Raw genomic sequence first — 27,903 nt, forward strand, 5'->3', positions numbered from 1 at the left:
ACATTAGAATATTTCACAAAATGGTAGCGTTTGGGACCACGCTCAGTTAGATACGTTTCACAAGCCAAGACAAGTAAAAAGCCTATACGCGATGTGTCAATCGCACCGGGGTGTGGGTCGACTGGAAACGAGGGTAGTTCTCTGAAAAACAATGTTAAGCCTTCCTTCCTTCCCGTGACAAGTTATTAAATTCGCGACAGAATATTGGAGAACTTTTCATTCGTGTTAAATTTCTGCTAACGGTTTATCGTCGTTGTTCGTGCTACCTCTCTACTGACGAGGGAACGCAGTCGGCGCCAGAAGGAAAAGCGGATGAGCCTCTCCAACTCGTTCGCTGAAAAATGCCATTCGCATATGTCATGCCATTTGGTTTCACCGTGTGACACGGAACGAATGTCATTCGCTGGGAATGACATTCAATTTGCCGTGTGACGGGCGAGTGTTCCTTGCCACTTCCTAGCTTCGCAATCTCGCATTTGCTCCGCCCTCGTCAGCGCTATGCCAGAGGCCATCCAATGGCCACGGTGCAAGTAAAAAGAAAGAAAAGACCATGGTGGTGGTGGTGATAGGGCTCGCTGTTGTCGGCTTTGTAGTGGCTCCATCGAACGCCGCCGCCAACCGGTCGTGCTGCACGAGAGCGCGTGCCGTCGCCAACCGTTGAGCCGTACGCAGCAAGCACTGTTCTGCTTTTTTTTTTTTTTTCAGGAGTGAAAGTTGCCGTCTTGGCTGAGCAGGCAGACCTCACTTTTTTTTCTTATTGAACGTCATCCTCCCCATTGCCTACTTGTCTCTTGTTCGTGATCTCTAAAGCTTCATGAAAATAATACACAGAATATCTAATACAGGTTCAGAATGATGTTCAAGTCGACGCATTAGTCAGGATATGGTACGATGCATAGCTTACTTGGATTGCGCACAAGTTTAGTATTAATATAGAACTTACAAAACTAACACTATTAATTCGAAATATTTTGTCACCATGCTCTATTCCTGTTTCCCCACAGTAGCAAAAGGCGTCCCACTGGTGCGGTGTTTGCGTCCTGGGTCGTCATCAGCGATGTCTTCCTTATTTAAGAGCACATAAAGATGTATTTCCAACGCGAACGTCGAACTCATTTTCGTCGTTCAGTCTACTCTCCCAACGGCGACGATCATAGGTGGATGGGCCTACGGGGAACGGCTCTTTAGCGAACACCCCACGAAATGCACTACGTGGCCCGCCTGCAGCTACGATGATGAGCGGAGTCAAAGGCAAATTTGCGAATCTCCGACGTGGCTCTGAGCACGCCCCTGGCCATTCAACGGCCTCCCACTCTGCGCAGGCGTAGGCGGAGCAAAAGCGAACTTGCGAAGCCACGAAAGGGCGAGGAACGCGCCCTAGGTTTGTACGCGCTTCTGTGCATCGCGTCGGCCAATCTTGGATCAGAAGTAGACTGGATAATTATTCACCCTTCACCTCACCATTTCATATCATACACTGAGCAGTGTGCTCTGGGGCAGTGGGCCGCAAGCAGGGTGGAAAATTCCCTGATTCATCATCGTATTCATGCATTTATTGTTGTTGTCACAATGCATATCCAACAAAAACTTGCATCGTTAGCGTTCCTAGCAGCCACAGAGAACAAAACCCAATCCTGCCTACATCGACGACACCAGCCATGTACGAGGTCATCGAAAGGATCAGTCCAGGAGGTCATTCATATATGTATTTATTTCAACGTTTTCGAGCTAAAAGAGCGATTCTAGTATTTTGAGTGACCACCTTATGTACAATGGTACATTAAATAAAGACGATAAACTTCACCAAACTACATCAAGGTACATGCTTCTTCTCTGGGTGCAAATAGAATCGTCACGACACTTTCCAGTTCATCAGCCTGAGATATGACCGCACCTCACAGCATTGTCATTCTTCCTTACCTGTACATTCTAACAATCACTTGCGTACCGTGCTGTACACTACATTAATTGGCAATTGTGCGGTGCGTTTTCAATGAAAGCTACGTCGTAACAAAGCTATTTCGGTAATCAATAAAAGGTGCAAACAACGAGTTGACATCGCAAATATATAGCAAAAAACGTTATGAATCCAGTTCTACATGCCAAATCACAATATGCCCAAGCGACGACTAAACAAGGGGGGACTGACTAACCGCCGTATCTTGGATACCCGTGGGTGCGTGTCATGCCCTATGCTGTCACTATACCCTCACGTGACGCAGCACAAAGGCGCCGCCGATCAACCCCGTATTTTTATTTTATATGACTTAGAATGTTTTATATGACCTCTTTCATACCTATGCGCATGTGCGTGAAGCATGTGATCTTGAGGGGGCCACGATCACTCTGCACCCCACAGATGGCGTTTTACGCACCTGATTCAGGCAGGCAGAACACACATCGGGAGACACGACATCTCATCTCGGCAGCCTGGTTGGCGCAACTCGAAGGCCGGTTTTATATAAGGCCGGTGGTATATATACATGGGCTTGTTTTGGCGCGCGACAAAAGTAGTTCGCCAAAAAGCCACTAGGCTGCGACGCGATTAGAAAAGAGGCCTATTCAAGAAACGTGTCACCCACGAAAAGTTGCTTCTAAAGTACGGCGGTAGAATTTTCCCAATTTACGCAAATGTCCGGCCTCGCGTCGTACCAAAGCAAGACTGAAAAGAAAAGGGAAAAGCACTAAAACACATTAAATTATGCAAAGTATTCAAAAATATTTACAGAACGGCAATTACGACGGAGTCGCTGGAACAACCGCACAGATTTCATCACGTAAACTTCACCGTCACAACTATTTACAAGCACTGAGTTTGAGCACTCTCGTTTCAAGATAGTTCTATTACGGCACATGAAAAGACTGAATGCAGGTGTTTCCACCAGGGGGACTCGACGGATACGTTCTTACAAAATGGGGAAGAACCGCATGGCGTTTGTACACGTCAGTGGTACGTCGTATAAATATATTTCAAAACTGTACCTGGCCAAAATCAACCCACTTGTTCACACAGCCAGTTCCGCTTGCGATACACATTTTTTATTTACAGGTATTCCCCTTGGGAGCATTTGTTCGGTATCTCACAACGCATGTTAGGCTTGAGCGAGTATGTGTAGAACTCTGTGTTATAGTCAAAGTTGCCTTTGGCTCCAAGTTAGCTGCGAGATTTAAAATAAAGAAAAGTCACCTATAGCACTATACCATTACTTTCTGGCGACATATTACGAGACTTTGAGCTTCCTGTTCCTGTGTTACCGGTTCGTGAGCAGACCTCGTGGTGTACGACGTGCGACAATTATGCGTAATGTCTGCATGCCACGCTGGGCGTGCGCTGGCTATCTACAAGGACCCCTCCTTTTGGCGTATACGCTCCAGCTAGAGACCGGTGTATTGCGAGTAACTAGGAACTGTCGCGAAAACAGAGATTTTGCCCGCACTGGATTACAGATTTCAATCGTAGGTGCGGAAAAGCATCAGGAAAGTGGAAAAATTCACACAAGTTGGATAGCGTAAGGCAATTGGGAACAAAATGATGCGTGACTGCACGTTTGTTTTCTTAGTGAAAATGCACTTCTTAAAAACGCATATCACGTTCAAAGATAAAATCTCAAAGATAAAAGAAAGTGTTGAACCCAGCATGAAGACCATCTCAAGATTCCGTTCAAACTTACGCTCGCTATGCGAACCGTAGCTTTCTCCAGGTCAAGTTCCCAAAGCTGTGATTTTTCAGCGCGAGTAAGGAATGCCACGGGTGTTCCCAAATACGTAGAAGAGCTCGCGACTGCGTGTAAGCTTGTATGCAAGCAAATGTGATACCTACAACCTTTGAATATTCACTAGTTTGGGAACGCAGCCATGCCATCTTTTTTACATAAGCACTAGAGCGTAAACACCTTTGAACATTGAGACATAAACTGTTGCTGCAACAGTGCAGCTTGCTGCGACCGACTGCATGACTTATGCAAACATGACTTTCAGCACCTTTCAACCTGAGCCCATTTAAATGAGGGGCACGCAAGCATGAGAGTTTCTGATGAACAGCAACACACTTGTCTTTTGAACCCGTCGGGTCCATTCCTGCACAACGGTTCCAAAACTATATCTTTTCTAACTATTAAGCACCATGAAGTTCTGCACGAACGACAGACCTATAGATAGAGTTCAAACTCAAAAGCTGGGGATGGGGGGAGGGGGGGTAGCTAATCATTTTCAACTGTTTAGCCACTAGTTTTGTTGTAACTAATCAGCCGTATAGTGCGCGGAACAAGAAGAGTTCGTCGAAATATAGTCCATCTGCCTCAATAACTGAGCTAATCTTGATCAGATAGCAGCTTCAGCTTCTCAATGCTGCACACAAGGGCACAGTGAATAGAGACAATGAACGTACAGTCCCGCTGGACGTGGTTACAGAAAAAAAAAAGCAGAACTTCACCTCAAAGCACGCTGAAGGACAACCGCTGTGCAGGGTGATACAGTTATCACTATTGATTTGTGGAAAAAGCGGGCATACTCCTCTTTGTCACAATTAACATAACTGCATAAGAGTCACAAACAGGCGTACGCCTCCTATTTTCAACAAATCAGAGGAGATAACAATGCCACTCGGTATGGTGGCTAGGAGCGTCTCATGCGATGAAGTTCGGCTTTAAAGGTGCAGGCCGGGCTCCGACAAGGAGCAATGGAACAACGCAGCCTCTCTTGTTCGAATATATTACCATTTGTCAACAACCTAACGACGTTTACAAAAGAGGACGTAAGAAAACTTTACGAAACTCTTCCACTCGAGTCCGCCTAGCTTATCAGGTCCTGCAACTCGCGGCTTATATAATCCAGGCTAACCCGCACGGTGCGTACTTCACCACGGGAAACGCAGCGCAGTACGCTCGGCGCGACCGGTTTCCACCGCGTGCTCGATTGCGTCAAGGGTAAGTACCATCATATTTCACGCGGGCAACAGCGGCCGCCACGTAGACAGGAACAACCACATATAGCGGACTTTCCCCTTCCAGACCTTGTGAAAATTGCTGTGTTTGAACCATCGGAGCTTCGTCAGGGCAGGGTCCATCCAAAAAGCGTCATATATCTTTTCGTGCCGTGCGAATACTCGAATTTTTTTAGAATATCGAAGCGAATACTTAGTATCTGCGATTCGAATTCCGAACCCAATACGAATTTCGGTATTCGAATTGCGAACCGAATCAAATACCGGATATATTGTAATAATTGCCGCGCACAGAGCCAGGCAAGAACAAACAATCAATCTACAGCAAAACCACCAGGGACACTGTTTAAGTGCCTTAGTACACTCGTCCTATCACTATCTTCACGTCTAAACTAGGTGGTGCAGCACTCTGTTTCGTCCTCAAATGCACCACCTTCTGAATGCATACTGACAGAGTTGTATACCGCTGCAAATTAAAATATATCTGTTCTGTGCTAACGTTTCCTGTATGTTTGCACTTGATTTCCACTCCGCCTATACGTGCAAACCGTTCCACTTTGCAGCTATTCGCTTCGGTTTTCAAACCATGCACTATTCGCACATGCACTAATATATTTTCAAGCTGGTATAATAATAATAATTAAAAAAATACTTTCTTGCCGTTTTCTAATCGCTTCTCATGCCATTCAAATGCGTTTTGAGGATTTTAAATTTGAGGTCTCTTTAATACAGTTTCCATCACCACATGTTCTCCACCTGCCGGGAGGCCTCCTTTCTGGCGGCGCTCTCCGCTTCACGCGGTACCTTTCGCGGTGGCTTTCGTCCGGGCGGGTTGGGTGGATGCTTTGATCGTTGCGTTTTACACGCTGTCCGTTTTACGCAATGAAATACGCGCCGTGCGGGTCGCGCATTAGGTACGTCCCCAACCGTTCCTTATCATATCAACGTCGCCGAAAGGTACCACGCGTCGTTAGATGCCCATAGAAATAGATTATATATCCATGTGTATTAGATACCATGGAGTGGATGGCTTGGGAACAAAACCCCGAAGCCGACAGCAATCAATCTCGCTTCCCAGATAAAACAGCAGAAGAAATTAAGAAGAAGAAGAAGCTGAAAGCAAAGCAGAGCAGGTACGCGAACCCCATCGAAAAAGAAACTCTTCGTCCTCATCATTGCTGCACAGACACAGTCCTTCTGACTAGTTCACCGGCAAGTCCAAAGCCCGGTCACCATGGTGTCAACAGGAAGAAACGACGTAAGGGAGACGTTCATTTCCCTGATTGACGGTGCCTTCCAGAAAAAAAAAAAAGAAAAATCCAGTCGCCCTCTGGCGGAGGATGCAGACGCCACGAGACCTATACTTTGGCAGGTCGCTCAGAACCGGGTTGATAATTGTCATGTCCTGTCCAGGATGTCGTCACTGTTGCTCACTAGATGAGACTTCAGGGGCTGAAGCTGGTGTGACTCAGCGGCTGGCGTCGAGTGACGACGCTGCTGCTCGGCCTTGTCGTCCGATGAGTTCTTGCTTATGCTGAGTGATGAGGACGATGAGGTCTTCTCTTTGAGAGCCAGTTGGTAGGCCACCTCGAAGGCTTGACCCAATGTCAGGATGATTTCTGTGGCTAAGTCCTGCGGGGAATAGTCATGCACTTTCTGTATTAAAGGGGCACTAAAATGCAAGAGCAACTTGCTCTCTGAAAGTCCGTGTTTCATTTCAGTATAATGCGAGCAAAATTAGTTCATGTAGCGCTACCATTTAGAAGAAAAATGCAATGAAAACAGAGCCTTCTTTGGCGGCGACGAATGGGGTCGCCGGGAAGCGAATTTGACGGCATCCAATGAGACAGCAGGAGAAGCCGCGCATAGCTATCGTGGCCGTGTAGATTTGGAACGGGCTCGGTCGTAGTGTTCCGTATATGCGCGGCGTGATGCGTACTACTGCATTTTTGAATACCGATTCACTGAATTGTAGCCCACAACAGTTCTCGCGAATGTTCCACTGACAATATTTATCTTCACATCCTTCGGACAGCGACGCCAGTCCACCAACGCGCACCATGGTTTTCACAGGGACTGCTCCATGGCGTGGCACGTGCGTGCACACGCAGCGTGGACTTTTTAACACCGATGCACGAGCTGCAACGACGTTCACTGCTTAGCGCCGAAGCAAGAAAGAGTCCGGTATAATTTCGATTGTAGCTCCGTAACGAAATCAAGGTTTTGGATTATGATAACAAGGACGAAATTAACATAGCCTGCGACGTAACTTGAAGTGAACTTGTTTTTGCATTTTAGTGCTCCTTTAAAACGACAACAGCAACGAGTCACTGTGAACTGAAAGCGGGCGTATAGGTTTCCGTGGCCGTGGTTAGTTCATCTGGTCAAAGGCGAACAGCAACAAAGGCTTGCAAATTATTCGGCATCGTCCCTCTTCCATCGCGCTTCACACTAATACGATTAATCTCATGGCGAGTTTCAGTGGCCCTTGCAGTGCAGAAGAACTTACACTGGCTTGAGTGTTCATGTTACATGGTTGTTTCAGTGCAATCTGCGTCGCGTTTCATTGGTCGTACCATTCACTCTTCTTTAGTTTCTGCACTACTGAAACTCACACTGGCACACTACACTGCGCTGCTGAGACTGGTGCGCATTACGTCACACGAAGCCTTTGAGCGCCTTGGAACCACGTGACATGGGAAACATGGGAATGCGTCACAGGCGTCTTACTGCGGGCCGAATGAGGCAGCAACGTGTGTTTTACAATTTCCTCTCGTAACTGCACGCATACCGCAACAACTCACGGCATGCCCACCCACTGTGACTCCGGTGCGGCAATATGTTTGCCAATGTCACGTGACGTAACTGCACAAGCTTCGTTCGCCACCTGAGGTAGTCCGGTTCACACACAGGCATGACTGCACCAAAGCACGTAAGAAATACACGCAGGTTTACAGCGATATACATGAGATGATCTGAGATCCTAAACCACAAGTTATGCAACTCCCCTTTACGACCAAAATGTGCCCGTAAAAATATTATATATTATTTGTACGCAATGCAACAAGCCTTGCCTACAACTGCAAATGCGTAAAATTTGGCATTTCGCAGGCTGAAACTGACGTCTACTTCGCTATGCGGTAGAGTTCCACTGCTAGAGTGGAAAACCTCCCCACTTCATCGTCAGAATATAATTGTTGTTGTTAAGTCGGTATCGTCTGCCTCCGATTGCGCCGACGCAGCCTAGCTGATAGATCGCCACAGAGCCTGACGGCCACGAAGCCGAGCAAGCTCTCACTGGCAGCTTCTTGCTACTGAAGTGCCACGCGAACACGTGATATTCTGTCAGACGTTTAGCACACGACGCAAATTAAAAAAAAAATAAATAAAAATGAATATGCGCTCGTAAGGGACCACGTAAATTCACCGTTACACTTTACTGAAGCCAGTACGATACAAAGGAGATTCACACGATGGTAATGAGCTCACATAAGGTTTTCGGTCGCAGGGTAACAGTGCCCTACCAGCAGTCCTGATTACGGCCCCGACCTTGAGCACCGCGTATCGGACTCTGCGTAACAGAGTACAGCCGCGAACGGGAAGTAACTATAAACCGGTCACACGCATCCGAAGGACACTTTCCCTTGTCGCTGCAATGCGGTAGAAATTCATCTCATCTTGCACTGTGGGTCTCACATTTGTGGGCAGCGTCACGGGATACTCTTCCGGAAGAAATTTGCACGACGAGGACAAGCTGGCTGTTTTTGACGTTAGCCTTCGTCCAAAACCCTCTCAAATGACACGGAATTACTTCTAGCGCATAATATTCAAGAACTTGGACTGTACGCAGTCGCAACCAGAAGGAATCCTCCTGGTGCCGTCCGCAAGGGAGTGAAGGGCCTGTATAGCATCCTCACCATGGTCTCGGCAGAGAAGACGTGGCAGTAATGATGATTGGTCTGATGCTCCTTGGTGATGTATGCGAAGTGATTCAGGTCATCTGAGTCCTGACATGCGCAATGAATGTTGCGGATCTCGTGCTCACATACTTGTTGCTGCAGAGAGAAATGCTTGTCACTCTTAAACGATAACAAAGTTACAACATTTATGTACCTTGGTATCCGCGTCTATAAAGCGCACTCCAGTGTAAGAGACGGAGAGAAGAACACTGGGTATCTTCGCTATGGTCCTCGTGGAAGCCTTCAATTTCTGGATAGATTTGCGCGTCGACTCGGTGCCTTTGAGCTCCTTGACTAACGTAGATCCCAAATACTGCAGAAAAAAGAAAAAAAAGCTCCAAAGAAGCGCTAAGGGGGGAATCCTGAACAGCCGTCTAGTATCGTAAGCACAGGGAGGTGTTGCAAAAGATTCCTCCGAGTGTTGTGAAGATATAACCGCTTTAAGTATAATTGCAGCCATGCTCTTTTCCTTTGTCTATTATACACACCCTACTGGGGATGCATAAGAAAGAAAGGGAGAGGATGTCGCCAAACATTTTCGGGAAGGAGAGGGGGAATCGAATGGACAAAAGCAAAACTCCGGAAACTGTTGGTGCTTCCATACGCACAGTGCGTCCCAACAGGTTATGCAAAGTTCTGCAAGTAGATGATCTAAAGGAAATTTTCTGTGTTCTTCTATATTTCTTTCAACAACGTTTTTTGCTTTTCTTTGTTTAATCCAAGCCTGCTCAACAGTTTCCGTTTCCACGTCTGCGGCGTTCACCTCCGTCAACCTAAAGGAATAAATCTATATGAACCGATTTAAGAAAAACTAAACTATTCCAAGATCTAAGAAATCCATATTTTGTTGCTTTTTAACAACTCCTGTGACAGAGAGTTTTATTTTGCAAGTCGATTGGTCGAGCTACGCATTCGCGTATTCGCCTCTAAACCGTCTGCCACGAATTCAAAGCAATGTGTAGAAATACGAGGTAGGATTCAAAAGTTCCCGGACTGAGACTATAACTTAAATTTTTTTTGCAGTAGAGCGACTACGATAACGTTTCTGTGTTAATACGTTCTCCCCCACTTCTAAAAGTGGTTTGACCCAAGTGATTCCGTGCCACTACATCCAACGTGCCATTACATCCAACGCGCCGGTACATCCAAAAACGAGCCGTTACGTCCAACATGTTGTCACATCCATTGTGCCGTTAACGAGTCATCACATCCATCGGGCCAGTACGTCCAACGAGCCATTACATCCACGGACACAGAATACTCGGTCAATGTTCTCGTCGCTGTTCTGTGCTTGTTACGCAGCGCCTTCCATCGACCATCTCAAACGCGGTTCATTCCAACATCGCTGTTCCGTACTTTTTTGTCGCACCTACGTCAGTGGCCAGGAAGTCTTGAGGTCGTTAATTCCTTAGTTGTTTTTGAAACTTAGGAAACTTAGTTGTTTTTGTTGATGAGTGGTCCCTGTGCGAATGTCGCGGTTCTGCGCTTTATTGCCAATGATCTCCTTCACCTATATGAGATAGCGTCCTGGGTGTGAATCACGTGGTGTGAATACCAGATAGGGTTGGGAAGGTGCACACACCTGGTCACCTGAATCCGGGAAAAACCACGGGTTGACCCAGAAACGGGCTATTGTTGCTGCCTGGACGATTCCACGGAGAAGAATTCCTCTGATACAGAGACTCCACCCCGGACAGCGAAATGATCGTCTTGTACGGAGATAGCGACTTGGAAGCGCTTTTGTCGGCCGAGTAAGTGTTTTGGGACGAAAACTTTAAGCGTAACTCACCGGAATTCATGAATCCCGTTGTACACCCTTCATGTGTCGATACGAGGAGAGTGTCACCCTGTGGTGTTTGCTATCACCAGGCGACGTGACACAGCCGCCCATGAATAAACCCTTGGTGTAATTCGTGACACACTCCTACACCGTTTCAGTCACTTGGGAACACTACAAAGCTCAGGTTACTGGCACTTCGAAGTTGCAGCTATGAATGCAGCAATGACAGTGTTCAGCGCTGTACGTGTGAATCAGCCGATAAAAATACTAAGTGCCTGCGGCTTTCATTATGCGACGGCGATAATAGCGATAGCTTTGCTTGAGAACCGTCTGCAGGACAATGAAGAAGTACGAGAGTGGTTCAGGGTGGTAAGGCACCTGCCCTTCCAGATCATTAAAGACACGTTCATGCTTAATTCATTTAGTTATGTATTTTATTTTCAATGTCTGCCACATGTTGCAGCCACACGTTGTGGACGTGAGGCTGGCGCTTGAGCAGAGCTCTCATCGTGACGGGCCATCTTATGCTTGCAAAAGCTTTATTGTATGTGCGTGTTTCTTTCCTTTTTCTTTGACACTGTCTGCGGTTAGCTTGTACTTGTCTACGTTCCAAGTTCGTTCGGGAAAGAGTGGGGTGGAAATGAAAGCCACAATTTCATAAACTTTTCGCATCGAATTTGGTCCGAATTTGGAAGATGTCCGCGCGTCCATTGACAGCGAGACCAGGAGAAAAGAAACGATAGGCGGAACTAATACTATTGGCCAGGTACCGAAACGCAGTATTGATGGATATTCATGCACTATGCATTGTGGATGAATGTACATCGCCACTGACCAGCAACCAGGAGGGCAGGGATATGTTTATTGAAAAAGAAGCCAGGAAAGGTTAGTCAGGCATAGGCCGACTTGCTATCCCTTCCATAAAAAGAAAACGAAAAAGAAATAAAGCAAAGAAACACACACACAACAATCGCTTGCGGGTTGTGGTCGTCTTGAACACAGGCGGGTCACCGGTTCACTCCTGCTATTCCTAATCCGGGCCTCTCCTTTCGTCGACCTTCTTAGCTCCCATCGCCCCCATGGCGACGCAGCTTTTTTGGCCGTTACGTCCATCGTGTCGTTACATCCATTGTGTCATTACATCCATCATGCTGTTACGTCCAACGCGTCGTTACATCCATACCGTGCTATTACATCCAACGAGCTGTTACATCCATCGTGCCATTACGTCCATCGATGGATGTAACAGCTCGTTGGATGTACTGGCCCCGTACCGACCCGATTCACGTGGTCGGTGGCTCGCCACGGCGTCGTATTTTGTAGGCAGATGCATCTAGTAACCGGCGATTGAAAGAAATGGCGTTTGTTGAGCAGAGAATTAATATCAAATTTTGTGTTCGCTTGGGAAAGAGTGCTACGGAGAATTACGAAATGTTGAAGCATGCGTACGGCAGTGATACATTATAGCGAACGCGAGCGTTTGAGTGGCATCGACGTTTCAGAGAAGGCAGGGAAAGTGCCGGAGACGACGAACGCTCCGCAGACTTCCCGCACCGCTGAAAACTTGACTTTCTTGCGAAAACGAAAACAACTGTTTTGCCACATCCTCCCCTGATGTCGCCCCCGGTGACTTCAGCCTATTTCCTGAACTGGCAAGTCGCTCGCAGGGTCGTCGATTTCAATCTGCAGATGAAGTTAAAAGTGCATCGCAGGCTGAATTAAAGGACATGGCTAAAAATGGATTCCAGAAATGTTTCGACGACCTTTACAAGCGATGGCAAAAGTGTGTTGTTGCGCAAGGGTCTTATTTCGAAGGAGAATGAGTTTCAGCAATTTAATTGATAATACTTTTTGAGTATTATAGACTCAGTCCGGGAACTTTTGAATCCTACCTCGTATAAAAAATAAATACATAGAGAAGTATCCGAAGAAGGGTTTCGATTTAGACTTTTTGCGGACTTTGCCACTACACTACAGCGAAAACATTACACACGTGAAAATCAACCAATAAATAAAAACAGGGACCAGAGACAGCGCACTGTGAACCGCATTCTTTCGGCTCAGAGATTCACTGCCCATATCTACATTCTCTTCCACAGAATTCCACAGAATTCAACGCAGAAAATTCCCCATTTAGTTCCACGAAGAGCGTCGTGTCTCCCGCCCAAGGGCACCTCCGCGAGCCAACCAACCTGAGCAGCGTAGTCGCAGGAACTTCGTATGAGCACTTCCGGCTTGTGCTTCCACTGGGCCGCGTACTGTGACGTGAGAGAATTTTCAGCACCTAGAACTTGCGAAGATCTTGGAGACAACGTCAGCCCGGGGTCGCTCATTAGCTGTGTCGGAGGTCGTATCCGAAGCTCCGAGTCACCATCGAGCGAAGCATTCAGCGACTTTGTCTCGACGTGATTGCTATTCGGTTTGGGCGTCACGTCATCTTCTATGCCTAGCTCTTTCAGGTCAATGTCCTGAGGAAGGAGGAGGCACGTTAGTCGATGTTAGTGTATTCGTAACGTCCTGGGATCAAGCTGGTGCGCCATGGAATGCACTGCTCGTACCAGTTTCGAGAGGCCGAGGTCTAAGTCTTTCAGGTCCAGGATTCGTGTCGAAGACCTGTCTCCAAGTGATGCAATTATCCTCTTCTGGTGGCCAGGCTTTGTGATTTCCAGCACCTGTTGAACCACATACGTTCAACACGAATACAATGCAGAAGAATTAAGCATAGACAGAAACACGGCTCGTAGGAGAAGTGCTCTTCGGGTTACGAGAGGTATCATGCAGTTCTACTTGCTACGTACCACCAATAATATCAGAAAGAACGGCTATCAATATGTTCATAAAGGAATCGTTACCGATAAAACGTCCGCGAACCATTGGCAACCCCATAAAGAGGGTGCAGATAGTGTTACGCAGTTGAAGCTTAATATACCAGTTTCAAAAGACAAACAACTACGAATTATAACTGCTGTATGAACAAGGACAATTATTCTTCGTAAGCTTGACTACCGAGTGCGCTAAGGATAAACATTATGTCGTCATGTGTACCACGCAGCGCATGCTCAGAAATCTCTTCAGGCGCTTTACAGTTCATGTAGAAATGGTTCTGTAAAGGTTCTGCCACCACAAGCCCTACAAAATAGAGATTAACCAAAGAAATACGTGCCGTGTTAAGCTCCACTTCCCAAATCTTCTTGCAGCGCTCGACGTCAGTAAAACCGTTCTTGCGGAAACAATCGACATAACACTCCATGCTTATGGACGATAGCCACGAATCGAGCGTGTCATTCAAACCCACGACAGGAACCCTTGGGAGGCACTCCGCCGAAGACGAAACAATCACCCTCCGGTGTTCGGCGTTCGAGACACCTATCTCCTTCAAGTCCTGGTCCTCGATAATACCTCCACCCTGCAACGGTTGACACCGAGTTCACGTGAGATGCGTCCACGTAACCGAAGCCGACGGAACGTATCTGAATCGCTCGTTCTGGGCAAAATGATGATGATGATACGAACCAGAAAGCGGATATCATCGTAGCCGCTCAGCAGGAAGAGATTTTCGTACTCAGCAAGACCTAGACTTGAGAGCCATTCTTCTACGCTTTTGAAGTGTTCCCTCCTTTGAACTGACTCCTTCTTGTTGCCTTCTTTCTTTCCTGAGGAGCAAGTGCCAAACGGTATCTCTAACACATCCCGAAAAAGGAATTTCCGATTGACAAACCTGCTCTAGTGAGCGTCCTGGTGAACTGCTCTTCCATGTCTCTCGCGAAGACGGATTCTCTGGCAATGCCGCTCCCGAAGGAGGCCATGATGTCCGCGATCTCTGCCCACTCGGCGTTCTCGTCGAATGGACTCCCCGTCGACGTGGGCGCACCGTCTTGGCCTGCCACCGTACGGCTACTAACCTGCAAGCACCAAATACTTGAACAAAAGACAAACATATGGCTTTGGCCCACGTACCGTAATCGGAGCACGGTGCTCCATTTGTACGTTCTCGTATGAACCCGGGGTGCGGATGTGTTTCCTGGGTGGTGGGGCCGGTTTGGGCCCAACGGGGGGCTTCACCAGCGAACGGCGTTGCTCACTGGGTAAAGCATTCCCCGAAGTATTGTGAGGCTGTTCGGTCTCGGGGCACTTGGTTGATCCCCGGCACAGACCTGTGGGTTGAACACAAACATCATCTGCAGCGTTTTTCTTTGTGAAGAACAAATACAAAAAGAGAAAAAGACGCAACCTGCAGGCGCAGGGTATCAACTTTCGTAACATGGTACCGCGAAAAAAACAAAAACAACCAAATGAACGTACAGTTGTTACTACACCGTCCATACCGTGATGTACCACTGTATGGTCAAACTCGGCGAAGGAACGCGTGTTCTGTTTTTTAGATGTGTTGAGTATTCGCGATGATCGATTATGTCATTTACTAATATAAACTAATAAATTTATATGGGAGAGACTTATTTATAGGTTGCACACGTTGCAACGGGCAGTACCAGTCCATTGCGGTCAGCGTAAGAACTGCCCTGATGCGTTTCAAGAACCTGAGCTAAGGGCCGGGTCCCATAGCTTTATGCGAGCAGCAGCAGCAAAGCAGCAGCGGTTCGGCAGCAGCAACACGGCAACATGGCAGCAGAGCAGTTTTCTGCTGGGGCTGCTCTGCTGCTGGAGGCGTCCCAAAGCTTCGTTTTGTAGTATCGGCAGCAGCGGCGTAGGAGGTCCAAACGTGTTGGCAACTACGGCATTCTTTACGTTTCGAACATTCCGAAGGTGCACGCAGTAGCTAAGCCTTTTAGTACACACACGTAGGAATGCAATTCTAGGTGAAAGGCTGATATGAGTGGGATATATTATGGATCTGTAGCTCACAAGTGGACTGTGAAATGATCGTGGTTGTGGTCTGATCCTCGTATTACCTAATTGACTCTTCGTTTATATGTAGGAAGTCTCGTGACATTCAACGTAGGTTCGTCCTTTCGCACTGCTGCGTAACTCTGCTGGTACGGAGACTCTTCTACGGGATTTTGTCGTATTAATATCGCCTCGTTACTAGGATTCGATATTCTGATTTATTGTGACTGTCAAATGCGTACGTTGCTGTTAGTGAAATAAAGCTGTCTAACGAAAACAAAGGCCTCTTCTGCTAGTCATCACTAGTGTCTGCCTGTTTCCATAAGGTAACGAGTTCATTTTCTATCTCTACCGAACCTTTTTGTAGCCTAAACATTGTCTATCTCTATCGACCCCCCCCCCCCTTTCCAAGAGTCAGTTTCACTTCCAACAACCTACACTCTTAAAAATGAACTTCACCGCATAGCACGCTCCTAACCAACCATCATCTCAAATGATATCGTTATCTGCCCTGATTTGTTGAAAACGGGAGGCGTACGCCTTTTCTGTGACAATTATGAACAGCATAAGTGTCACAAAAAAGGCGTACGCCTCCCGTTTCCAACAAATCAAGGCAGATAACGATATCATTCGAGATTATGGTTGGCTAGGAGCGTGCTATGCGGTGAAGTTCATTTTTAAGAGTGTAGCTCGCAAGTCGTCGACCCTCACAAGAAATGTGGTCGGTATGTTTTCATACAACATGGACGTGAACGTAATTTGCTTGTACGTTACAAGGTCACGGGTTTTGAAGTACTTTCCAGAAAACAAGCGAACATGCTAGCTACAACTCTGGTACACAACATATGTATCACGTAGGTTCGGTCGAACAATTTATTGAACTTTATGAACTGAATTATGTCCTGAAAGCGCACTTCACGCAGTCCCGATGACTGAACACTCGCTCCAAACTACTGGCAATCACAAGCGTATGCAGGTCTTCAGAAACAAATCACAGAACAACCAGACACAAAACTTCTGCCGTCACTCTCCGCCCTGCTAACCCTAAACACCGTCGAACGAAAACAATACCAACCAACCTCCTGATTGGCTTGCGAGACCGGCTGCTCAGGCTGCAGAGCAACAGGGAATCACAGCAACCAAAAATTCGGATACGGGAGCAGCAGGGAATTTCTACGGCACGGCAGCGCTGCTGCTCTCGCCCAGAGCTATGGGACCGCTTGTGCCGCTGCAGTTGCTCTGCTGCTGCTGCTCAAATCGGGGCTATGGGACCCCGCCTTAAGAGGATCATGCGCTGCCTCTCAACAAGTTTCCAAAAGCAAACAACCAGAACTGGCACTGAAGACCCTGGCCCTGAGTTTGATGAAGACTCGACGTAGACGCAACATAACACAAGGAACAGCTGTAAGGCATTTCTCAGGATACCATGTCTTGTTCTAGAACACGCAATTGTGCATGTGTGTGTCTGGGGGGGGGGGGGGCATGTACCAGCACGTGCGGATGGTGTAGTAAAATTAGTAACGGTTGGGATATAAAAGAAGTCGCCGTACCGACAGAAATCGCACCATTTCACACAAAGCGCACTAACACGATAACCAATAGGGGAGCACGTCGCGAACATTCCACAGAAGACCGTAACCAATGCAGTAGCTGCACGAAGAGCAAAAGCGGGCGACGACTCATTTGACTATTGCCCAGGTTAGCTAATTGCCGCACTCATTACGGGGCACGAAAATAAGAGCCCACCCTTACGCAGTGTTAATGAACCGACAATAAGGAAAACAATAGAATAACACGACCTGCTCGTAAAGGTTTTGTCCATGCAACCGGTGCGCGGGCGAGTGCTCACGGGGAAAGGGAACCGGAGGCAACATACACCCTGTTGCGTGGAAGGTGTAAAAAGAGTGTGTATGTGTGGGGGAGAGGGGTGATCGAGACGCTTTGTGATGATACTTGTTCGCCAACGCTACCCGATGTACAAGGACTGCTCTGGAGAAGCGGCCCAGCGCGGTCTGATAACGTTTATGAACGGCTTTCGTACTATACGCAGACGATTGCGCGCAGCCGAACACATTCGTACACGCGCCATCCAATGCGTTTGCAAACAAACTCATTTGATACACAATCCACTCTCTCTCCTTTTCGTTATCTTTTTGCCGTTGCATCAAGTTGCTGCTTGCAGATGAATGCGGCAAAAGGGTACGTGATTTAGAACCAGTGACCACAGGATATTGGAGCCCTGAGCACATGAATTAAAATTCAAGTGATAAGATTTGGACGCGGTTTGTTCTTCTCTCCTTTTTTATAACATATGTTGTGTGTGGGTGTAACCAGGAAACGTAATGTAAATTGCAATCCCAGAGGTGTGTGGGTTCGATTCCAGTCACCGACACTCGCTGACCTTTCGCCCACTGTCGCCGTTTATATAACGAGGAAACAAGGTATAGCGTTCATTGTGTATAGTTCAGTTTCAATTCGTCTTGCCATAGGTGTCACACTATATGTTTTCAGGCAATATGTCACCTGTACATCGATTTTACATTCGCCATCGAAATGATCGAAACAAAATTCGATTTCACGAAACTTGCGTTCAGATCCACAGCGTCTCCCGAATCTCGATTTGATCGTTTTAGATAGTTTAGATAGTTTTAGATTTAAACGGTGTGTAAGATTGTTTCGTTCACTTTATAAAGTACCATCTTTACTTTACACTTTACATCTTACTTTCAGACACTTACTTTCGACATCGACATCGAGGTGCCAAATCGGAAGTCTAATGAAATTGTAGGCTAGCGCCCACAACACAAAGAATGTTTGGTGAAATGCTGCACGCCGTATGGGAGGGAGTATACGCACACGAGTGCGTCGCAATTTCAAATCGGACACATCGCTCTCGGTAGACGCCTGGAACTAATAGGCGCCAGGTTTCTGGCACAACCAGCGGAAGCGTCCGGCGACCGCTCATTAATCATCTCCTAACGCGCCGCGTGCGCGTAAAACACTTTTCGAGGTACGTGAAGCTTACTTACACGGACGTTGCAAATTTAGCGAATTTTCGCTCGAAACCTTCATAACCACCTAGCAGGAAGATCTAGGCTAGTTTTCCAGTGGGTTCTGGCCCCCTGCAGAGTCATCGGTAATAAGCAGGCCGGGCGAGTCGTCGATGCATCTTACATGAGACGGATGAGTATATACCGTTCTGCTGAGAGGTGACGCTCGCTCTCCGGATGCCATTAAAATCTCTCTCGTCAGGGTGTTGAGTTAATTCGTCGCATTCTGCTCAATGTCGCCTCTGCTGCTCAGTTGCGTTATCGCTTGCGACAAGTGGACTCTCCAAGCTGCCGTCACTCTGGTGACTCACTAAACCTGGAACACGTCCTTCTCCATTGCCCGCACTACCAAGCTTTCATGACTACTCTTGCAGTGTCTTTAAAGGACCAATGAAGCAAGCTGTTCACCAGGAGTGACCACGCAAAATCTTTCCGCTCTGCGGTGTATTATAGTTGCGCAATCGAATTTACTAAAACAGTCGAAGAAAGCGGCCGCGGATGGCCAAAACGATCCTGGCGTGACGGGGAGAAAGCGTGGTGGTGGTGGTGGTGGTGGTGGTGGTGGTGGTGGGAAAAGGGCTCGCAGTTGTCGGCCTAACAGAAAGTCGCAACGTCACGACTAACGCCCTGAGAAATGTGCATCCTAGGTAGACTTCTAAAAGAACTGCGAAAAAAAATTGGGGGGGGGGGGAGGTCACCTCAATGCTTCTTAAATGAACTAGACTTCGCCCTGTGACTGTGACGAAATCGCTTCGTTCACGGGTCCATGGCCAAATCTATCTTATCAACTACTCACCGTTCTGGACGTTGTAGGACTTTGGTACTCACTCTCAGACCCACCTTTTTTTTTCTCTCTCTCTCTATCTCTCTCCAAATTACTATGATCAATTAGGTAGAGCACCGGATGTCGCAATGACGCTCAAAACGGAGTGTCGTTATTGTTACCGTGGATGCGTTAAAAAATATTCGTTAGACATTGTGTAAGCATGGGTCGCTCGAAACATGAAGCGCTGTAACATGCGGTGGTTGCCGCGTTGTGAACAGCTTGCCGTTCTTGGACTAACAATCGCGAGCAGCTATTGTATAATACGCATATCGCACAATCCTGTCTGTGCCACGACCACGCTCTACAACATAAGGTCTTAATATTGTCGCTATGACGTCAGAAAATGTTGCCCGAAGTGTGTTAATAGCCTAGCTCGTGCTTGTCTGCGCTGTTCTACATACCTGAGACGCAGAAAACCGCTGTGGGCACCCGAATCCAACATGGCCTGCCCATATTGGAGTCACTGCCAGCGAGCATATATGCCCAGCACTGAGAGTTCAAAACGAGCCTCCATTCTGACGTGCTGCACAAGCCCTACAGATGAAATTAACTACCGTACCTCCCAGGAGGACTAATAAGGGGGGGTCAGCGTGCTTGTTCTTGCCACGCGTTTACATCTGTGTATGGGAGTAAATATAAATATATAAATGGAATAAGCTAAGACGCAACATGCGGCTTGAAAACAGCGCAACTACACTCTTAAAAATGAACTTGACCGCATAGCACGCTCCTAGCCAACCATCATCTTGAATGGTATCGTTATCTGCCGTGATTTGTTGAAAACGGGTGGCGTACGCCTTTTTTGTGACACTTATGCTGTTCATAATTGTCACACAAAAGGCGTACGCCTCCCATTTTCAACAAATCAGGGCAGATAACGATATCATTCAAGATGATGGTTGGCTAGGAGCTTGCTACGCGGTCAAGTTCATTTTTAAGAGTGTACATGACCGCTTACGATCCTCGACTGTCACCGACCAAACGGACCGAAAACCCGTGCGCTCACTGTTCCTACGAGTCCCATCTTTCTCACAGTGCGCGAAATGTCGGTCAGGACCCAAAACGCAGCGCAAACAAGGTCACGTGACCTCAAAGTGATGTCCCCTATGACGTGTGACAAGGACAAGATCGTCGTTTAGCCACGAGCGACCGTTTGAGGGCGGCAACAAAAATAGCGCTATAGGGCGCATCGAAATAGTGGGAGTTTTGGTTTGGGATACAGCAGGCCGGTCTACTAGAGATGAGAGCACACCTTTCGAGAGCGTCATCTATAGGAAGGAAAATCTCATGATTTGGGTATCTGGATGGATGTATTTCTATCAACGCAGGAGCACGTGACTCTATGAACATTGTGGCAGTTATTAATGCTGGTTTGAGTGCGTATACATATACCATATACCAATATACAAAATACATATACAATATACAAAACGCCCTTCGCGAATTAGCGGTAAAAATGGGAAAAGGTCGGTCAGCGACCGCGACTGCGAGTTCAGACAAAAAAAAAAAAAAAAAAAACTTTAGAAAACCCAATGAAAAAGAACAGATGGGCCCATACTACTTACCGCAAATTTTTGTATTGGAATTTCTGGAAATTTTTCGTGAGATTACGAGGACACGACATAATACTTTTTCCCTGAAGGCGTGGAACAGTGGTTTTTTTTTTTAAGTTCCGTGTTAGCGCCGTGAAGCAGCTGCGGCTATGAGTGGCACACAGATGTGGACAGATGGAGATAGGACAGCAGGAAGGAGTGGCAGCTTGGTATGCGTCCTGGGCAGACTTCAGGGGGAACTGTGCCGACATTCGTCTGGAAAGTCTTCGGAGAAATAATGGTTTTGTCGTTTGGTAGCATGTTCTGCACGCTGGCGCCTGCCTTAGAGCGCGGGAGGAAAGCAAAATAGAGATAACACTTTTCCGACGGTGCCGCCATCCCTCGCCGGAAGCGAACGTAACTAGGTCGCATGAGTCCGCCTTAACCAGCTACGCCATGCCACTGGTGGAACAGTGGTGGACGGATCTTAAAGGCAACGGGGCAGGTGCACACTGACGAGAATCGAACACGACACAGGGGGGAAAATCATAATAAGAACTGAAAGAACAAACCCTGTGTTCAAGGCCTCAAGACGGCAAGACATGATAGAAACATACTCAAGTCCAGACTCAAGGCAACACCACCTCAGATAGCAATCCTCAGGGAGCAAACAGGTTTTCCGTATATCAGGTTCGGTTCTGGTAAGTGGATAGATCTGTTCAGTACATCCCACCTAATCCAGGGCTCGCCCTGAGGCCCTTCAAAGGCCGCAGATCTTGCGTCCATTCTGAACAAAACTATTTCTTACAGCACTGTCAACTCGGCTTCGTGACCGTTCCCACGGCATCCATCTCAATTAATATTCCAGAGAGGTTCGTACCAACGAACTCTACGTGGATACAGAGTAAAGAACAACATCAAGTATGCGCACAGTTGGTGTTCCCATATGGGAAGTCTCAATTACCGCCGTGGGCGTGTCTCTGGGCCGGATGTTATTTATGCTAACTAGCAGAGCCATTAGCGTGCATAAGGGTCGATCTATGCGTCTCATTAGTACCTCCTTAAGGCGTTTCATGGCTGAGAAAACGTCGGCTATTTTAGTGAGGTCATTCTGCTTTTTCTTCACTCCCATCGTAACTAGGTGTTATTCTAATTAGTGTCGCCTTCTCTCCTTTATATATACGTAGCTGGTGACAAACCTTTCGTCAGTCGTCTATCAGGAAAACAGCTGTTACTAACGGCTAGCTCTCAGCCAATCTTTACGGATCGTTCTGTAGCTGAAGATACTATCGTACATGAAAGGTACGTCCGGTATCAGGTAAATAATCGGTGCAGTACCTGTACTAGTAACATCTAAACGGACGCAGAATTATCAAAACATAATTTGAGGACTCGAAAGGCTTGACTGAGTGAAAAGACAAAAAAGTGCAGACCTGGACGCGTGTCAGAAAAGCTGCTTCCCTCAGGTGCCAGTCCGTTACGTCACGTCTGCTGCCCAATGGTGAAGCGCGAGCCACGGTTCCCACAGAATTTTTGAATAAAAAATCGAGGGCTTTTCCAAGACCGTTTGGGGTTGTCAGATGTCATTTTGTCTTTGATGTAACACAGGTTATGACCAGGGCTTCAATATTTTGCAGAAATATTTGTAAGCTACAGGTATTACATGAGAGAATACATGGGGCCTGCACCATATCAGTTCACAGATGCGACTGACAACTACTGAATTTTTAAGATCGCAGTACAAGAAAGAAATTTATGAATTAAATAGAGGGTGTCGTTCATTTCTTGCTGCTGATTCCTATTGCAATAAAGAGTGCTAACTCCTGAGGTTTCGGTTTCTGAGTCGGGAAAAAGTGTAATTTGCGCAAGCAGCTCCATGAGAACAAGAAAAAAGATGCAAAATCAAGGTTTTCAAGGACTGTAAAAGAACTCCAGGTTTTCCATACACTTTTTATTTTTTTAAATATTTATTTCCTTTCGGTTGGAAGGGGAGGCAAAAAGCCGAGGAGGCTTTTAACTTCCTGACTTACTGAGACTTAAAATGGTATTTTCAAATTCCAGGGTATCCGAGGGTTTCAAGGACCAGTGGGAACAATGGCGCGCCTTCTTTTCTATTTCTCTTTCTTTTTGCGATTGTATTTTGAGTCGTCCGCCCCGCGTCTCTACCGGTCGCTCTCGCTAGCAGACGATTCTCCACAGCCAATAAAAACTGCTCCGCTTACCCAACGTCACCACACGCGAGGTGGGCGAGGTCGGCACCGCTGCGTGCATCATTGTCAAGTAATTTTCTCACGAAATTCGTGCTTCTCAAATGAAATATTTCGCGTGACATGTTCATGTCACGCGGCAAAAAAATATATACATGTTCGAAGTGCCCTCCATGCGCCTATGAAAACGTTTTACATAAATAAAAGAGAGAGAGAGAGAGAGAAGAAAGAAAGAAAGTAGCGCTCATGAGTACACGCTTACATTTTTTTTTCCGCACAATACTTTTTTCTCTCGCTGTAGGAGTTGTCCCGTTGCATTTTGTCCGTCCGTAACACGGCCTCCTCCTCACTCCAAACCCCTCTCCCAGACGACGCTATAGTCATGTTGCGCCTTTCTCGTACGTACTGAACGCTATTATTAGAGAGTTTTAGTACATCGTACGTTATTGCCTTCGCGTACATTAGAGATAGCGTTGGTGGATTAGCGCATTGCGCAAAGCTCTTTTTGTGTTATGGGCGTGGGCAGAACCATCAACGCTATCCCTTACGTACGCAAAGGCGATAGCGTACGATGTACTAAAACTCTCTGTTAACGTACGTGACAGTCATGCTACCGAACGCGGCTCTTTTTTCGCTCTTTCCAACCACCCACAGGGACGTTCGGCTAAAGTTTGTCATGGCGACACTGACTCCGGCTTTCTTCCCTGGTGGCGGGCGATGGAAAAGATTTCCAGCATATTCTACAAGCGCAGAGAAAGATGTTGGCTATTTCGGTTGGCTATTGGTCATTGCGTGAATTCTGTCTTGTGTTCGACCTACTTCAGTGAATGTGCACAATACCCGATGGAGTAACTGCAGGAAATTGTGAATGAGTGAAATGAATGCTGGAAATAACTTATCCTTGCCACCACAGGTGGCACTGATGGTAGTGAGCGAGGACGCCTCTGGGCAGTCGAACGAGTCAATAGCCAATACGGTGGAAACGGCTCTGTGTGTAGTGTGGAACAATAGGTGACCGATACTTTTAAGAATCATGGGAAAAGGCTCGTCTTCCGTGTCTACGCTTGCAGACGACGCACGCTATGGGTGCTGGAGGTGAATGCTCTAGAAACATGTTTAGAAAGCGGCAAAGCGGCACTGTCAGAACCTGATTAATATACTGTGTTTTTCTGTGCGTGTACATAAACTGATTTACCGACTGTAAGCACGCACGTAATGTCTGTGTATAAACGGCTGTAACAAGCAAACTTCAGCAGCGCATCACGTGTGTAAGCAGCGATTTTCAGCTGTAGCTGAAAATAAAAAATGTGTTAAAATCAAAATGCCAAAAATTCGTTTTTGATGTTGCGGGTTTCATATTCTTCCATACATTCATACGTAGGAGAAGTACGCAGCATTACCGTCGCTGTGCCAATACCTGGCATTGTAGTCCTGAACTGAATAGTCAGCCCTTCATAACAGCGCAACAGCCACCCGTACTGCTTCAGAAGCGACTGGGAAACCACTTTTAAACACGCAGCGATCACAAAGCACCTTGCCTATCGGAACTTGTGAAGCGCTCGACACGGAAGCGAGTACCCTGACATCATTTCCGCACGAAATTACCGGTTACCTAATTGATCAAAGCTGATTACATTACATTTTCTTCTATTCATAGCGAATTCAGCTGGTCGTTTTCGACAGAAAAAGTTGCACTGGCTCGAGTGTTCAAGTCACACGGCCGCTTCAATCCAATGTGCGTCGCGTTTCTTTGGTCCTTCCGTTCACTCTTCGTTCGTTTCCACACTCTTGAAAATGAACTTCACCGCACAGCACGCTTCTAGCCAACCATCATCTTTAATGATATCGTTATCTCACCTGATTTGTTGAAAACGGGAGGCGTACGCTTTCTCTGTGACAATTATGAACAGCATAAGTGTCACAAAAAAGGCGTACGCCTCCCGTTTTCAACAAATCAGGGCAGATAAGGATATCATTGAAGATGACGATTGGCTAGGAGCGTGCTATGCGGTGAAGTTCAGTCTTAAGAGAGTAGGCTGAACCAACACCGGTACACTACACCACGCTTCACGAAAACGACCAGCTGAATTCGCTATGAGTGTAGATGGTAGAATACGGTTTGGAGCTACAACGAAAGTCATACTCCTGTGGTCCTTGAAGAGATTATGGCGCGTGGCGTCAAGATCACAAGCCGGCCGTGTCAATCACTATCTTGTTTGTAGGGAATGGCATACGCACGGAAGTTGTTCTCGTTACGGTCCCACAACAACCCAATTTTCTTATCGCACTCCGTCTGGCAATGACCTTTATCACATGTCCTGGCTCCCGTACATGTGTATGCACCACCCCCCGCAAACAGATAGTGGGTTCGATGTCCAGCCAGCTTCACGCCTCGTCAACCAGGAATTCAAATAGCCGCAGCTCCCGCGTTCCACGAAGTATGATTTTCGTTGAAGAGCCCCCCATCGAAACGAACAGAAGAAACCATGAAGTTCGCATTAAATCCGCTCCAACCGGTTCCGGCATGAACTGTTCATGCCGCGACATATACGACGGTTAGACCACTACCTTTCTGATCTCAGGATTGCGGATCCGACTCTCGGTCCAGGAGCCCTATTCCCGTCGAAGTAATCGATTTCGATTACTTTGTGTATCGCCTGTGATTGGCCGTTACGTGAAGAAGGCGTGAAGAACAGAAATGAATGTGACGCGCCCTCAACCGATAGTCAAACGCTTCATCCTGCAATCTTCGTGATAAAGTACACTGTTAAAACAGAACTTCACCACATAGCACGCTCATAGCCAACCATCATTCCGAATGAAATCATTCTGTGTATTGATTTGTTGAAAGTGGGAGGAGGTGCCTACCTGGGACACATTATCCTGTCCCAGGTAGACGCCTCCCCCCTGTTTTGAACAAATCAGGACACAGAATGATATTATACGGAATGATGGTTGGCTAGGAGCGTGCTATGTGGTGAAGTTCTGTTTTAACAGTGTAGATAAAGCACGAAGAATACAGGATCAAGTGCTCGACTATTGGTTGAGGGCGCGTGGCATTCACCTCAGTTCTTCACGCCTTCTTCACGTAACGACCAATGACTGATGAGACACAAAGAAATCGAGGTCGATTACTTTGACGAGAATAGGGCCTCAGAAATATGGCAATTACGGTAGCACAAATTGTTCAGGCGTGGCATCTTTCGCATGGAGCGTTAAACGCAAGGTCTTAAACGGAAGGCCTCGGTAGCGCAATCGGTAACGTGCTGGCTTGCTGAGCTCAAGATCGCGGGTTCGATCCCAGCCGAGGGCGGCAGCAATCGGAGATTTCCGGCACACGTCGAAAAGAACCCCGGGTGGTCCAAATTATCCACAGTCCTACCCTCCGGCACGTGCAACGTGTCGCCACACTGCGCATACAAACCTTACGTGTAACATCACAGTACCATTACTCTTTGTAAAAGATTCATATGAGCAATATCACGTTAACTAATCACCGTAGTAGCGTGAACGAACAGCAGCGTCGGGGAAAGCGAGTGACCCGTTCCCGTTGCTTGTCTTGGAATTCGCCGTCGGTGCTCATGCTTCTTACTACTACAACGACCGTCATAACAACGGCGAAACCCTGCACCGCTAAAATGAGCAACGCGGCCGGACGAAGGAGTGCGGCGGCACGATCGGGGGGTCCATAACCTTTGCCAGCACGTTCTTGGACCTCGTCCTATGTAAGAAGCAGCAAAAGACTCCTTTGCGAAAATTCAAAGCGCAAAGGGAAGGTTTCATCCTTGACACAGCGATCAGAGCGAGAAATAAGCGTGAACAAACAACGCGGGACATGTTTACCGATCGTTTCCTTGGCGGTCACGGGGGAGAAGTACAAAAAAAAAAAGGAACATTACGTGTATGTGGAGGGGGATGGATAAAGAGCACAATACCCTCAGCAACGGTTTCCGCTTTACATGTTTAGGTTCTGTAAATTTCCGCTTCGCACCGTAGTAGGGAGAGTGTCGTGACAGTGAAAGAATATGGGAACGTCTTACGTGGAGCATCTTGTCCTGATCCAGAGCGGAGCCGCTCGCCAACCCACCCAACCGGAAAACTATATCTTATACGGTGTACTGTCATTTCCCAATACTTTGCAACTTTCTGTCTCACGTTATCCGCCTCAAAGCTCTTACTGGAATTCAATTGAATACGGAGTGAGAGCATTATGTTGTTTTCCCTTTAGACACGAATCAATATATCCTCATATGTAATATATCAATATATTCAACACTTTCCCGTCAATCTTTCGGAAAAAATCCGTTTGCGGCAGCTAGCTCACATTTGATATATACATATATTTTAAAAAGAGCGCAGTCAATCGATCCTTCCCGCTGAGAAAATAACGAGACACGCTCGGGAATACTCTCACACTTGGGAGTGTTCATTCAAACACTTCGCAGCCTGGTGCTGCACCCTGAAATGATATATCGAGCACGCGCCTGCAAAATCACATGCGTAAATGTGGTACCCACCCCACTGTTGGAAAACCATGCCGACCTCGTCGAAGGTGAACATGTACAACCGAGCCTCCTCCGGTGTCTCCGTGGTTGGTCCCTTGAGACAGTGTTTATCCAGTCACAGCACGGAAGAATGCAACACGTTTCCACGACACAGCAGCAAAAACATCGCCGACAATTCACCAAACAACGTGGCATCAATTCAGTTTCCTCTCGGCGCATCCAAAGTGTAGATCAACACACCTCAAGAAACGACGATC

The 27,903-nt window shown here is 47.1% G+C and overlaps 1 protein-coding gene across 3 annotated transcripts in view; it reads right to left on the bottom strand.

The window, feature by feature from the left end:
- Positions 1 to 1,692: 1,692 nt before the first annotated feature.
- LOC135394239 (ankyrin repeat and SAM domain-containing protein 1A-like) overlaps positions 1,693 to 27,903 on the bottom strand; it is a 123,081-nt gene continuing 96,870 nt past the window's right edge. For all 3 annotated transcript variants that reach the window (XM_064624881.1, XM_064624880.1, XM_064624882.1), the window contains 9 exons: positions 14,639 to 14,835; positions 14,400 to 14,583; positions 14,195 to 14,334; positions 13,845 to 14,087; positions 13,240 to 13,353; positions 12,874 to 13,149; positions 9,056 to 9,214; positions 8,860 to 8,997; positions 1,693 to 6,574 (listed from right to left, as the gene is read on the bottom strand). In XM_064624881.1, coding sequence (XP_064480951.1) covers positions 6,341 to 6,574; positions 8,860 to 8,997; positions 9,056 to 9,214; positions 12,874 to 13,149; positions 13,240 to 13,353; positions 13,845 to 14,087; positions 14,195 to 14,334; positions 14,400 to 14,583; positions 14,639 to 14,835 — 1,685 coding nt within the window. In that variant the 3' untranslated portion in view covers positions 1,693 to 6,340. The remainder of the gene's footprint in view (positions 6,575 to 8,859; positions 8,998 to 9,055; positions 9,215 to 12,873; positions 13,150 to 13,239; positions 13,354 to 13,844; positions 14,088 to 14,194; positions 14,335 to 14,399; positions 14,584 to 14,638; positions 14,836 to 27,903) is intronic.

Source organism: Ornithodoros turicata, chromosome 5, assembly GCF_037126465.1.
Source record: "Ornithodoros turicata isolate Travis chromosome 5, ASM3712646v1, whole genome shotgun sequence".
Lineage (NCBI taxonomy): Eukaryota > Metazoa > Arthropoda > Arachnida > Ixodida > Argasidae > Ornithodoros > Ornithodoros turicata.